The sequence below is a fragment of the Temnothorax longispinosus genome, chromosome 9, assembly GCF_030848805.1.
Source record: "Temnothorax longispinosus isolate EJ_2023e chromosome 9, Tlon_JGU_v1, whole genome shotgun sequence".
Lineage (NCBI taxonomy): Eukaryota > Metazoa > Arthropoda > Insecta > Hymenoptera > Formicidae > Temnothorax > Temnothorax longispinosus.
The window spans coordinates 18,101,915-18,116,581 of record NC_092366.1 but is presented as its reverse complement, the minus strand read 5'-3'; the positions used below and the strand labels follow the sequence as shown (position 1 = coordinate 18,116,581).

The 14,667-nt window shown below is 44.2% G+C and overlaps 2 protein-coding genes across 7 annotated transcripts in view; one reads left to right on the top strand and one right to left on the bottom strand.

Moving 5' to 3' along the window:
• The window catches only part of LOC139819370 (uncharacterized), a 368,184-nt gene that overhangs the window by 104,019 nt on the left and 249,498 nt on the right, over positions 1–14,667 (bottom strand). For all 3 annotated transcript variants that reach the window (XR_011733705.1, XM_071788652.1, XM_071788651.1), the window contains one exon: positions 7,292–7,510. Coding sequence is in view for 2 of the 3 variants with exons in the window: in XM_071788652.1 (XP_071644753.1) it covers positions 7,292–7,510 (219 nt within the window). In the remaining variant the exon portion in view is untranslated. The remainder of the gene's footprint in view (positions 1–7,291; positions 7,511–14,667) is intronic.
• The window catches only part of LOC139819361 (synaptogenesis protein syg-1), a 269,748-nt gene that overhangs the window by 76,774 nt on the left and 178,307 nt on the right, over positions 1–14,667 (top strand). The gene's annotated exons all lie outside the window — the stretch shown is intronic.

Genomic DNA, 14,667 nt, shown 5'->3' with positions numbered 1-14,667 from the left:
AATCAAAAGGCACGTGCACCTGTGTTGCCCGTCTCTTAATTGCAATCAGATTTTACCCGGATTGATCTGTGACAGGATTTCACGCGATTCGGCCGACCGTTCCGGGGGACGGCTCGTTTTATCCATTAAACTGCCAGCGGTAGCTGGGGGAGATATTTTCGTTAGAAGCTGTCACACAACACGTCGCGACCTACCGTCGCTGACAATCGTTCCTCTTTTTGAACATTCACTAATTGTAAGAGCCTAGCTCAATTAACTCTTTCTCTCATCTATTTTTCCAGTTACATACGCCTGCAGTAATATTTTGATAAAAATAAAATTTGCTCAGTATATCATTACATTATTGCTCATAAATTTAATCATACCAAAAGTGTCGCCTATTTTGATACTTTACATTATTTTGTTGCATTTAGTGGAATTGTCACAATTATTTGGTTTCTGATGATCCAGCTGCAAATATGTTAGCATATGTTCCGCGACTTGAATCTTCGCGTTAAATTTATTTTATTTAGGAGTGAACTTATCTCGTGGAAACAAAATATTCAACACAATTACAATTTAATTTACAAATAAGCGACGCAGTGTGGTGCATATGTAATGAGTGCTTTCTCTTTCTCTTTCGGGCGCGCGGGCGCGAATTTGCGATGCTTTCAAAGAATAATGACCGTTCTTCTCGCAGAGCGGGCACGATCACTACAATATCGTGTTTTAGCCGGCACGTAGTGTCCGCGAAGGTACGGGTGAAAGTTAAAATGCAAACGCGCATGAAACGGCCGGCCGTGCAACAACATAGGCAAATAAAAATGTCGACGCGGTGAGACTTTATTGCCGGTAGTGCCGAGTCGCTTCGAAGCTCGTTTAGCCAATTCGGCGTTAATCTGTCTACGTGATGCGATTTTGCCGTGCGTCGCGTCGTGCAACGTGTACGTCAACCTGCTCGGGACGTCCACGCCACGACGGTACCTTTTATGAGCCTGCAATTTTATGTGGGTTATATAAATACAGCATTTCTTCTTGTTTCACCAAACGCGTTCGTCTTACTTACGTATCTTGTAACTTGTTCACTTACTATACTTCGACGTGAAACGACATTAACGATCGTGTTGGCGACGTCAACATTTATTAGATATATATATTCTTGTCGGAATTTTCTCACGAAAATACAAATACATAGTTTGCGTGTTCTACGTAAATTTCATTAATGTTTGTTTGATGGATCCTTCTTTTGCTGAACATGAGCGTGGCACTTTTGTTTCATATCACAACTTGCCCGCAGGCGATATATAACGAACTAGCTTGCACGATATTTTAATTAGTTCTAATTAATTAGTTCTTTCTCTCTCCTTCTCCCTCTCCTCTTCTATTTACGGTATTATTTTTTACGGACCTCACGTAGATTGTGTTTGCTCGGTAAGCAAAATCTTCCTCCTGCAGACACTAGCGTGTTATTTTCGTGGCGTGTCATTACTTGGGAAATTGTTATTGCACTTGTAGTCAGGCGACAGTAAACCACAGACGGCGTTGACTGCCTGTTTGGCCTCCTTGTTATAATCTTTGAGGGTTGAGAGAAGTTGTATTTTATTCTTCATCCATCAAATAAATTCCGTCGGACACGAGCGTGCTGCCTCCGTACTTCCGCGCGGTGCGGCGCGGCGGTCTGGCCGCTAGAAAATTAGTATGCTACGACGACACGCGGCTCGAGAGACGATTAAGCTCAAGGACGCGTCGCCGCGGACCTCATTTATCGCACGAGACACGCGATCGTTCGCGTACCCTGAGACCACACGTAACCCGATGACAGGGCTATCGTTGCAGCCGGTGATAAGACGATTCCGCTTCGCTCTCGCAGCAAAAAGGGACGCGGCTGGTAGGATCTGTAGACATCAGGCAACTCTAGCTTGCGTTCGGCCCTGATACCGCACTATGGTTTATGCTTCTGATAAAGTCGACCGTATTATACGGTAGATTATGGGATGTGTCCGGCCGGACGTATTGCTCATGCTTGCACGTGCAAAATCTGGGAATCATACCTTGACTAGATATTCTAGGACTCTAGGTAGTATGTCTAGGCAATATCTGGACGGCCTTCTAGTATATAACGCAAAAAACACAGATAGTGAGAGAAGGAAAAAGAGAAAGAGGGAGGAGAAACTAATTATTTTTTATTAATTATTATTTGATTTTTTATTATTTTTTTCTAGGATTGTTGATGCCCTTAGAAAATCTTAGACAGCTGAAATTAAAATTAGCATATTTACTAATGTATATGTTAGCTGCATATACATTGATTTAAAGTAATTGAAATACTCGGTGTTTAGTATCAATGGTAGTTAAATAATATTTAATAGAGAAAAGGGAGAGGCGAGTGCATTCCTACACTTGCATTTGCGTGTAAACGAGGAGTGAGGGGATGCGTATGTTACAGTTATCGGGAACGAGTTACCGTGGGATAGAGCGTTTTGGTTTACAGTTTAGCGTTTCACGTTGCGGTCACTCGCAAACTCGCTGGCTCGCTTCGAGATGTTGCGAAATTATTTGTCATCGGGCACGCGCGTCACAAAGCCCGCGTTACTGCGAACACGAAGTAACGCGCCATTGAAATTCTCACGGTACTGCGGTTATTCCAACAAAACCGATGGAAACACGATATCTCGATGACGAATTCTTTACATTATTCGAAATCGATTCTCCCTCAACAGAAATTTCCATTTTCGCGTGTGTCCTTTATGCCGCTGGGGGTAAAGTTCGCCGATTCGCAAATCGGGAATGGATTTTCCCCAGATTTCATTTTGTTTCACACGTTCAATTATGCGCGCGACATTACTCTTGCGCTGCGACTAATGCCACGTGTTAACCTTTTACGATACGTATTTTTGATCGGAACGTGCGTGAACTTTAGCGTAGCACTCAACAATGGAGCGTAATATGAAATCGTTGCGCGAGCGCGCCATGAAGCGTTCGCATATTGGATCCTTCGGCTTTCGTGGGATTACAGCACGGGTTCGATAATATCCATAATGCCTCTCGATAGCCTCGATGCTGGTCATTTCGCCGGCATCCCTCTGCCCTGCCCGTTATCCGTCTCGAGCAGGTAATCTACGATGTAGCTCCTTGAGAAACGCTTCTGACCTCTCAGAGCGGGTCACCGTATCGTAATAAGTCCTTACGATTTATATGCCCTCCCGGTATATAACAAAGACACCGTACTCGACAAATAAAATAATTTATCCGTCCTCGTCCGCCTCGCTTTAGCCCCTTCGCGTATCCTAAATTACACGATAATGCACAGGGTCTTAAATTTTCTGCACGGCAGAAACATGGCTGAACAGTAAAAAGAAGGGAGTGCTGAAAAGGGGAGAGGGCACGAGAAAGAGACAGAGAGAGAGAGAGAGAGAGAGAGAGAGAGAGAGAGAAAAGAGAAAGAGAGTGACAAGGCGATGGTAGACAGAGAGCTAGAGAGAAAGAGGTGAAAGTTCGCGAAGGTAGCCGGAGCCGGCTTGCAACTTGCAGGAGTAGGACATGAGAGATGGTGGAGAAGAAAACAACGAGCCAGCTACTCGTTGCTGCTGCAAACAGTATTTCGAAATCTAAAGCAATGGTCTAGTTATGTTACATCTTTTCCTCTTTCCTTCCTTCCTTCCTTCCTTGGTTCCTTTCTTGCTTCCTTTCTTGCTCTTCCTTTCTTCGCATATCCTTCCTTCACACATTTATCGCCATTGCGGAAACTATGATAACCCTCGACATACGTACGTACTTTACTATTCTGTATATTCTTCGGTAAACCGTATCTAATGGAAGGACAGCGATACGGGTATGTGTATGTGTGTATACTTCAAGTGAAGTGGATCCTTCTTTCACCCGACCCTCGTGATTGTCTCGATTTCCTCCTTGCGATGGCCGGATTCATCTCCTCATAACGCAACAGCGCGCCGAGATCGCCCTCAAAATAGCTCGGGGATTTCTAAACTGTATATCACGTTTGAATTTTTTGTCCGCACGGAGACAACCGAGTCTCGACGAGATTCATATTGCAGGGTCCGTTTTATCGCGCCGTGGCGTTACGTGCCAGTGACGGGGGATGTCAACGATCCCGGCAGAGTCCTTATGCTCGTCGCGTAATACAGAGCTACCCGTTCGTAGGCAGGTATATACAGAGGACGCGGACAGGAGCGCGTCTTCGCGTTGCTTAGGTATCTGTAGCTGGGCTATCCAATATCACATTCTTTTTTTTCCCCCCCGAGATCTTATTTGCCGAGGACCCGAGACGACGCAACGACGATGAAGAGAACGGCGCCGTACAATATCATCTCTTGTCCATCCAATCCTGAGTTGTATCGGTTGACATCGTTCTTATAGGCGTCCAGCTACCCGTGGAGATCTCGTCGATTTTAGCGGAGGTAGAAAACTGGTCTCGAGGGGAGGGAGAGGGGGGAAAGAAAGGACAATCGGTTTCCTAACGGTGCATTGATCCGTTTCGTTTCAAATTCTTTTCTTTCCATTTCTCGCTTTCCCTTTTCATTTGATTCTGCATAAGAAGAAAATAATTTTCTTGATTTATGCGTCTATGCCTTTCATGACGATTTTACGACGTATTCAGCGAACGGTTTGTTAAATGCGTCACACATTAGATAGAATTATCCGAGAAAAATATATTGTTAGATTACTAAAACTGTGTGATATTTATATGCAGTTATTACATCGAAGCTAATTCAACGAATTCATTCGGCTAATTATGTTTGCACGTCCATTTGCTAATACCGCTGTACTTCAAGCGCGAAAATATAATACGTCGCATAAAGCCCTTTCAGTGGCGGTGAACGATTCATTAGATAAAACGCGGCTCGCTCGTTTATAAACATCGCATTGAACATTGAATGTACCTCCGGTTTTAAACACGCAAAAGTTAACGTGCCGCACTTTGTATCGTATCTGGTAAAATCGTCCTGTATAATGTATGCGATGTGTATCACAATAAAATAATCTTGATGAGGCCAATTAATTGCACGGTTTAACGGTTTAAACGGTTTCTCCTTGCTCCGATTCCCGATATAACTTTCGCGGATTAACGCAAAAGTCTTCATGAATATAATGTCGATGTGTCGACATTTGCGAGGGAAGAAGCCGCTTTCGCTTATTTATCATGCCAACGTACGTTCTCCTGTTCGGTCGCTGGCCTTGCGAAGTAACAAAGGAATCAATCGATTACTAGCCGTGGGACCGGACAAACGGCGCGGCGGTCTCGCGTCCAGCAGCGTGCGATGAGATAAGCATCCATCACTAGTACGTTCCACGATCGTATACCGTGTACCTCTCTCCGCTTTAATGCCGTAACTGCAGCGACGCTAGCAATCAAACTTAGCGCGTCTGTGGAAAGAGGCGGCCACTATGGAAATTGTTATTGCGGAAAGATAACGTAATGCATAACACCGCGAATCGATTGTCATCGAGCGCGTAATGGTGGATCCAGACCAAGCGAGCAAAGACGAACGGTCACGAACGAACATTTATGGACGAACGCGACGAGCGCTTTTTCTTTGAAATACTGATAAAAGAAATGTAGATGTTCGTCGATGTAAATTCGATCTCATATACGGTCATCGAAGTAAATTCGTTCGTTCGTGTTTGTTCGCGCACGCTCTCTCGATTTGGCACTACGCTGAAACATCTCCGATAAACGCCACTTCTCGCTTCGACGCGTCGGATCGTATCATCCCCTCTTTTGCGACAATTTTGCGATTTACGACGGCGTTCTATATTCCCGACCGCACGAATCGACATCGTGAAACTTTTGCATTTCGCGAACGTCATCGGAATCAGAAATCAGTTTAATTCTTTCGTATATCGCAAAAATTCTCGACACTTCTGCATCGTAAACGAAGATAATTATTTATTCGCTATTTTATCATCGTGATTAATAATTACCATTATCGTAAATTACAATAATTATTGTGTCGCATAATTATGTCTATAATTAATTCGCGGTGCAGTGTTATGTAATGCGGCGCTAAGAGCTCTTAAGATCGATAAGTTTCTCTACGAGACAAAGTTGTCGCGCGAGGTGAGAGGTAGCAACGACATAAGCGTAACTTGACGACGTAAATAATGCGCGCGTGTGTATGCGTGTTAGGTAAGCACGATGTAACAGTGGAGGTTCGATAAAACTAAGGAATCGCGGGATATTATTCTTTGTCGAAAGCCGGCTTATAAGCTGGCGTATTGATCCCGACGAAGATATAATCTAATGGGCTCCACTTTCCTACCTCGCGTTATACTCTTTACGAGTATATCATTCACTGTTATAGCACCATTTCACTAGTTACGAAGTAATAAGCACGCGTAGAGCAATTTATATGATAGCGACATGTATAATATACACATAATTCGTTTCTCCGCCTTTCGTGTCGGACTATGCGGACAATTAGGATTATTAAATCGAGATTATTTCAGGAAGATAAGCATAAAGATCGCAAATTAACATAGCGGATATTAATATAAACAATTTTTCAGTGCATTAAACACGTAATTATATGAGTGCTCCGCAAACATGTAAATAAGCACAATAATTTGTTTGAAGTCTCGAATTTTGTCGAGCACACCGAGACTGCTTGTAATAATCACAATCGTGCCACCGCCGGCACTGGCAGTCCATAAATACGTTATCTCCCATGAGAAAAGTCGGTGTGTCTCTCTTTTTCTTTCTCTTTCACTCCTTGTCTTTTTCTTTTGCAGTCCAACTATTTTTCCCCAGAGTAGTTTGGATTGCCCGCTATTCACGATTCGTTCCTCGTCTATCTGTTGAATCTGCGTCCGGTTCTTCTCTTCCTCCCATTTCCACGTCGGACGTGGAAAATCGCTGTCTATTTCGCGGCAGTCGTTGCATTCTTTTTCACCGAGTTGTTCCCGGCATGCATTTTAAGATTGATGGATTAATTCGATAATATGTACTTTTTAACTCGTCGAAATTCCAAGTATACACGCAGGCAAATAACGTTCGAGTGAAAAATGCTTGGAGGGTTTTAATCATAACAGATTAAGTAACATTCTGTTTTGTTTTATAATATTTATGAACAAATCTGCTAATAGATGTGCTGTTACTAAAAAACCCTGGTACTATTAGAATTAAAGTTTAAAGAAACGTGGGATCCTACAAAGTATGGAAATTCACGTAAATTCCGGCGTGTTTCTAATTTTCGCGAAGGATGAGAAAACGCACTCATTCCGAGAGGAGAGAACAGGCAAAGGGGATCGATGCATTACGTGACCGAGCCAATTCTTAAAACTAGTTCCTTACCTCGCTCTTGTTTGTTTCTTGCTTCCGGAGCGTACGCTTCGAGGCACGTACTTTCCGAGTCCTCGTGCTCTTCTCCGTTTGTCCTCGCGGACTCCCGATCTGGTCCAAGATTTCCTTCGTCTTCTCGTACGGTCGAGCACAACCGGACAATTCAGCGCACGTTCGCCGAAAGGCAGAAGGAACGGAACGAGGCTCGTGCCAGGCAAGTAGGAAATCGAGCTAGAAAAACCAAGAGACAAAACAGTGAGATCAGAAGAGGAAGAACACGATCTGTGAGGAGGAAGAGGAGAGGGAGAAAGGAAGAGGACGAGGATGTACGAACAGAGCGACGCTTGTATCGGTGGCCACGAAGACAAATGATGATTGCGACAAACATTTCGGGGCGTCGGCGTCCGTCCAATCCGGACGGAACAATCCTGGCGCGAGGAGAGCGCTCGATTTCATTTTCTGAAGAGGCCACCAACGAAAGTTGTCCGCTCTGAATGTAGAGCAGGACGTGATACACTCGTGGAACGCGGCGCGTTGCAATCCTTTCCATTCCCGTCCTCCCGTTTTCTTCGGGACAAAGAGATCGATCGGGTGTTGCCCCACCGAAAAACCGCGCTGTTCTCGCTACGACGTCGCAAAGATCTTGCTCGATCAAAGACCAAGTTCCGGCCGCGATGGAGTTACCGCGAAGAAACATCAAGCCACAAGACCTTTAATTATCTGCAGTAGAAGACGAAGAAGAGAAAGAGAGAGAGATAGGAGGAGCTGATACTCTACCGAGGATAACACTTTCTCTACGCCCGCAGCGATGGATGTGGTTTCCGTTAATTATCCTCGGAGTTTCTCCGTGTCCATCCAACTCTTTTATTTACATTTGCAACGTGGCCTCGAATGTATCTTTCGCGTTGGATTACGGTCCAGTCAGCGATTCATTTCATTACGTACCTTTCTTTCAAGAAGAAAAGAAGAGAATTTACTGGTCTGTAGTTCTTTCGGTATTGAGATTTAAAAAGCGATAGAAAAGGGACAGAACACCTTTTAGACAATTTTATCTGACGATCAGATGGAAATAAAGAAACCGGGCATTAAATAATAATCATCGAGCCGCGACGAAAACTGCGTCTCATCCAATTTGCGCCAACGACGCTCCGGAGGAGCCAATGTCATAATTGAATAGAAATAATTACGCAGCTCTCGAGCGGCTCGGCGGCGCGGCGGCGCGCGGCGGCTCGACTGCGGTCGTTCCAATTTCCGCGCGGTTGTTCCATATTTCTTGATAAGACGCGGTCTGCCCCGGAGACACCATAACGCTCGCTCTGTGTATATACCCGCACTTCGCAACGCGGTGACGTGTAGGAGGGGTTACGGCACTCTCGGGAGCCCGGTTAATACGTCTTTCCCCCGTACCTCAGGTCTACCTCTCTGTCACTGCTTTCCCTCTCTCGGTCCGCACCGCCAGCCCCTTTGCGCGCTCCTCTCTCTCTCTCTTTCTCTCGTGCTCGTACCTCATCCAGTTCGCTATTCTCATCTCTGCCATATCCGGAAATCCCCTGCACGTACTGCTGATTTCATAATTTCGGCATCTTGCCAGGTCGAGCCGTACGTGACCGGTTCTCGTGTCCAAAGAATCGTAGGTCGACCCGAATATATCGTTGACGAACATCGTCATAAAGGACAAATGGATGCGGAATATAAATTTCACGCGTACATAATTAGACATATTAGTTAAATTGGGCTGCCTTGTAATGTATTTGAATATTATAATTTTAACTTAAAAGTTAATAACACATAAAAATTCGAGTTGCTTAAAATAAGATTTGAAATCGAAGTTTTTGAAAGTTTCGAATACCTAGAAAATCGTTCCTTAGAAACGTTCGCAAATCTAAAACATTTAAAGTTTTTAAAATTGTTACCTATGTCATATGACATAGAAAATAGATTGAGACAGTAACGTAGTGTTGCAAAATAAAAAATATATTATTGAAATATTCAAGACTTTCTTAAGACTTAAAAAAATGTTTTGGTTTCGAATATTTGAAACATTTTGAGATTTTCATGATACATTTGAAATGATTCAAAGTATTCATGGTTAACTATTTATCTATAAATATCTCTGTAAATCTCATTATGTCGATTTGTTGGAAGTAGGAAGATAAAAAAACAATGTTGATAATTATATTGATAACACGCTGAATTAATAAATGTAATATTATTTGTATTTTTTATTTTTACATACAACATGCTCGCGTATCCATTAGCGCGTGTGGTGTTTGAAATTTCTATATAAAATTGACGATAGATCGTTCACCGAAAGTAAATTGTAAAATCAACAATCCAGATTGCTGCACCAAAAGTTATCTTATTGATTCGCAATCGTACGTACATATACATCGATACGATGCAAGCCTGTTAATATTTTTCCGGATGAAATTCAAACGTACACACTGTCGCACTGCATTCGCTGTTTTTATTTCGCCAGAGCTAAACGAGAGTGAGGATTCGCCGTCGGTCTCGATGAGCACGTAGTACAACCGTAATATTGCGCCGACATCATCACACCGCCTTTGCAATAATGTCCGTCATCATTTTCCGCTCTCGTGTAAAAACACGATGACGTCCTGTAATATCCGGTAATGAAGGAAAGGGGAAAGAAGCGTTAGAATAATTAATGAGATAACCTGACCTGGGAGCTTGTCGAGAGGGTGCGAGTAGATTGGTACTTACTCGTCCACTCTCTCGCTTTCCCTCCGGGTATCTCTCTCAGACTCTCACCCGTGTTCCACTCAATACGGAGGTATGATTAATGGTGGTAATATGCCCGGACCGTTGTTTCTGACTGGAGGGCATACGCGCGAGTTCTGGCCTCCGGAGTGGCGCCAGAGATACAAGGCGTCATACATAGAAGCATATAGGATGCGTACAGGGGGCATAGAAGCTCCGTTTTGCGGACGGACCGAGCGGAAGACACCGAACGGAGCTCCATAGTTCTGTGACAACACTAAGGAAACCGTTGCCGACTGTCGAACGGCATCAGCCAACCGGCATATCATCGTCGTCGGATCATCCGATATGTAGGAACCTGCCGGCCATTGTCGCGCACGGTTATAACGTGCCGACCGCGTATATCTGTGCACAGGCTCCGCAACGACGGACTAGAACTGCCATTAGAGAGACGGGGACACTCGTGGAACATGCGCTCGTACACACATAAGTGCACATTCGACGGGACGGATAGGCCAGGTTGTAATGTGTGGGTGTTGTGCGCGTGTGCTCGCGGCTATTAGAGGGAGAGGGGGAGAGAGAGAGAGAGAGAGAGAGAGAGAGAGAGAGAGAGAAGAGAAGGGGGAAGGAGGGGAACAGAGAAATGGCTCAGAGCGTTCGCGTACATACAGCCGGCCCGTTGTCTCTGGAGAATGCCAAATGGAATCTCTGAATTCTGTCGGTCGAGCTTGAGCTACGCGAGAAATACCGGTATCAATACCGGCGTTCCGTTGCTCGCTTCCATGCCATCCCGACGGGATGCGCCTACCCGTCATCGTCACTTAGCGCGTCCATTGTACGAGTCGTGATGGCCTCTTTGTCGTACCGCCGCCAGTAATACCCCGAGCCGAGTATTATCGGCATCGAAACAAGGTATCGAGAGGCATTACTCGTCTCTTCGGTATTAAGTAGTGGCGTTTGATGCCACTTCGTTCTTTTCTCTGACAGTGACTGTTTTTCTCCGTGTCGCCGCGGCCGATCCAACAGTATACCGACGAGACGCCCCAAATTGCACCATATTTATTACTGCGCTTTTAAACTGTCGATTAATGAACGAAGATGTATATGTGCCATTTATCTTTCACCCGCGATCAAACAAGCGGCGTTTTTCTCTCGATTTATAGTTCATGCCACGGAAAGACTTCCGCACAATGGAACGTTCTTTCGAACAATACCGGCATATCGCTTTGCCGCTCGCGGAGAAAAGATCGTCGGGTTTTCTATTATTGGCGAGAACCGCGAGACAGGAGAGGGAAAGATCGCGTGACAGAATGCATTCAATCGTTCCGTACGTACGCTGAACCCCGTATGGGAGAATGACATTTAAGACAAAAGAGATAAAAGCGGAGGGGGGCTTGGAGACAAATATGTGGTTAAGAAAAATTCCATGAAGTGGATATCGAACGGGAGAGCTAATCGCGCGTACCTATTTCGGAAGTAAAGAAACGATAGGGTGCAACTTTCTCTTTCTTTTTATTTTTTTTATTTTTTTTTATGGAACATAACCGTCTCGCGGAAGAAGGTTATTACCTCGCGATTCCCTCGGGACGAACTAAAAACTTCATTCTTTCTGAGAGAGAGCCGTTCTCCACTCCGCTTTCTCTCTCTCGCCGGCGGGTTTTTGTTCTTTCTCGTTTTCTTACCGTTTCTCCTTTCTCACGTCCACCGGTACACCGCCCGGTCCGTTCCGGGGCAACACAACCGGACGCTTCTCTCTCGCCGGCCCCTCGCCATCTCCCCCGGGCTTTCTTCCGTTCACCCCCTCCGCGAAAGACGAGAGTTACACGAAGCGGCTGCGCCAGTTTCGCCGGTGTGCCCCGGCAGCAATTTAAAATAAAGATACAAAAATCCGCGGGAGGTAAAAACAGAAGGAAGCTCGATAAGAGCCGTCCCGTTTCTGCATTCTTCGCGCACCTACCTCACTCCCCGCGCCCCGTCGCTCCTCTTTTATTCAACTCTGCGGTGAAAAAGAGACCGGACGGACGAGAAGGACGGCCGATTCCTTCCGGACGTTTAACGCCAGAATCGCAGACTCGCGCAATTCTTTTCGGCTCCGGTGACGACGACAATAACAATAAGGGCAGCGGGGCGCTCTTATATTTCGCATTAAAACGTAAGTGTCATTGGCAAAAGAAGTTCGCGTTTTACGATCTATTAATAGCACACCATTGCTTTACTTTTTTTGACTAGTTAAATCTGCAGATTGCATCTGTATAGCATGCAGCCTGCATCAACCAATACAAGTACTCCGTTTAACCAATCTTCCAAGTTCAGATAGAAAAAACTAGATTAGAGACGTGAATTAGAACCGGCCGAACATTCTGAAGCTTTGGTATGCCTGTTGCACGAACGCACGCAGGGGATTACGCTCGTTTTAACGAATCATTCGTGTAACTAAAGCGAATTAACAGCTAGAGACGAGAAATGCACGATCAGGCGTGTAAATGCAGGCAGGAAAATTAGATCATGAAGAGTACAGCGCGAGAACTGCGGAAAGTACTGACAGAAAATGAGAGACAGAGAAAGAAAGGGAGATGGGGGAGGAAGAGCAGTATGGTACTCCGAGATAGAATTATCGAAAATTACACGAAGCAATATACGAACCATAGCACAGGCATTTAAATTACATTTTATGAGTGCGCAATTAAATTAAAATTACAAAAGTTTACTTATTGCAGTGTGTAAAAATGTAATATTTACTCGACAAATACAGCAGCAATTTTCTGGAACTTATTCTATGTTATTCTGCATACAAAAGTTGCAAAATAGAAAATAAAGAAAAGAAGAATTTTGCGAAATAGACATAAGGATATATAATATCCGAAAGGAGCGAATATACTTTCACTGGACATTTATTCAACATTTACTATTAGTTGCTGCGACGATTGTGTTTATGGTCATGTTAGTAATCGTAAATTTTCTTGATATCTTTTTGATGGGTTTCAAACCGGCGAGTGGAGGTAATGGATCGAGAGAACAGGGGGAAAGAAAATGCTCGAGCGCGTTCTCACACGCGACTCATTGTAGGAACAAGACGAGACAGTAACAATGATAAATTAGGCTATCTGCCAAGAACAGCGAGCACGACTTTGCGAATAACGTCCTGCTCCTGTTCTAACTTTACGAGCTTGCTCGCGCCTTCGGGATCACCAATTAGATGCATTTCGTATACCGTTGGCTGGTGTAGCTGTGGCGCAGAGTAACGTGGCTCTCTCGCTAGCTGCCATCGAAATTACTTCAATTTATCAATTTACGCCGGCATTACCGTAACCAATTATTATTTGCTACAGCTACTACCCTTCCTCCCCCCCCCCCATCTCGTCGAAATATATGTATTTTCGTAAATTTATCTCGCGGATGCGCTGCTGGTAATATTTAATGGCAATTCAACAAAGCAAGATAACTTGCAGGTATATTAATATCGAAAACATGTCAAAACTAATGTAAAACAACATCGTTCGAGATCAACGGATCCAAACGCGGAATAAATCATTCTCATCATAGTCTGAATTATAAACCTCAGAATTTTATGGACTTTCTCGTAGATATTCTATTCGCACGACTGCCTAACGCTCTTTTTCCATTTTTGACCATTTTCGCTGCTTCAGGCGATTTATCTCTCGTTTCACACCACGCGAGCTCGCACTCGATATCTATACCTTGCGGGGTTTCGCACGCGAAAGCAACATTATACCATAAAACGTAACATGCTTCTTTGCCAACGTGTATAACGCGCACTAGAAATTATTTATATACATAAACGTGATTCTTTCTCAACGAGTATTGTTATGGCGTTGCAATTAGGAGTTCTTTTTTCCGAGCCAAACACGCGCGGATGTACATCCGCGCACAATTTCGATATGAGATTTTTATCTATATTACCGCGCGATCGTATCTACATAATTTTATTAATCTGTTGCCGATGGTATTCATGCGGGAAATATTCATTGACACATCGCCTCGAATGTGATACGACGTATTATCCGATTCAATAAAATCATAAGGCGGCTGAGAAGCACAGCCTGAATCCGAAGTAGAGCGCGGTCGAGATACTTCTATCGATCGCATAAATTCATCTTCTCCCTTCCTGAATTCCACTCGACCGAAAAATGCTGTAACGCGGTACGTTCCGCATAATGCAATATTCCTCGTATAAGCGAAATGCATCTTGCATGTCTCGGTGTCGATTCTCCGGCGGATATTCGATTTACTTTATTACATTGCTGCACGTACATTTATAATGTACCTCCGAGGGATAACGATCTGGTCGGGAATAATCGACCAATAAGTACCCCACATTCTGTAATCTTTGCAGACTCATTAAAAATCTTTTTTTTTATTCTCTCCAGTAATAATCAAAAGCTTTTTCACGATCGCTTATGATATCTCGCCTCTCTTTCACTATCTCTGACTCTCTCCCGTTTCTTCTGCTTAGGCAGCGGCAGGAATTAAGGTCCTCATTTTTCTTCGTTTTTTTTAAATTAAACGTGAGGTCCTCCGATATAATTTGGGTCGAGACCTACCTGCGAGCTAGAGTGCAACGCGAAACGCAGACTCGCCGGTTTTACGTGTATCGTGGGCAGAATTTAAATTGAATATTAGCAGTAGGTGGGGTTGACAAAGAGTCC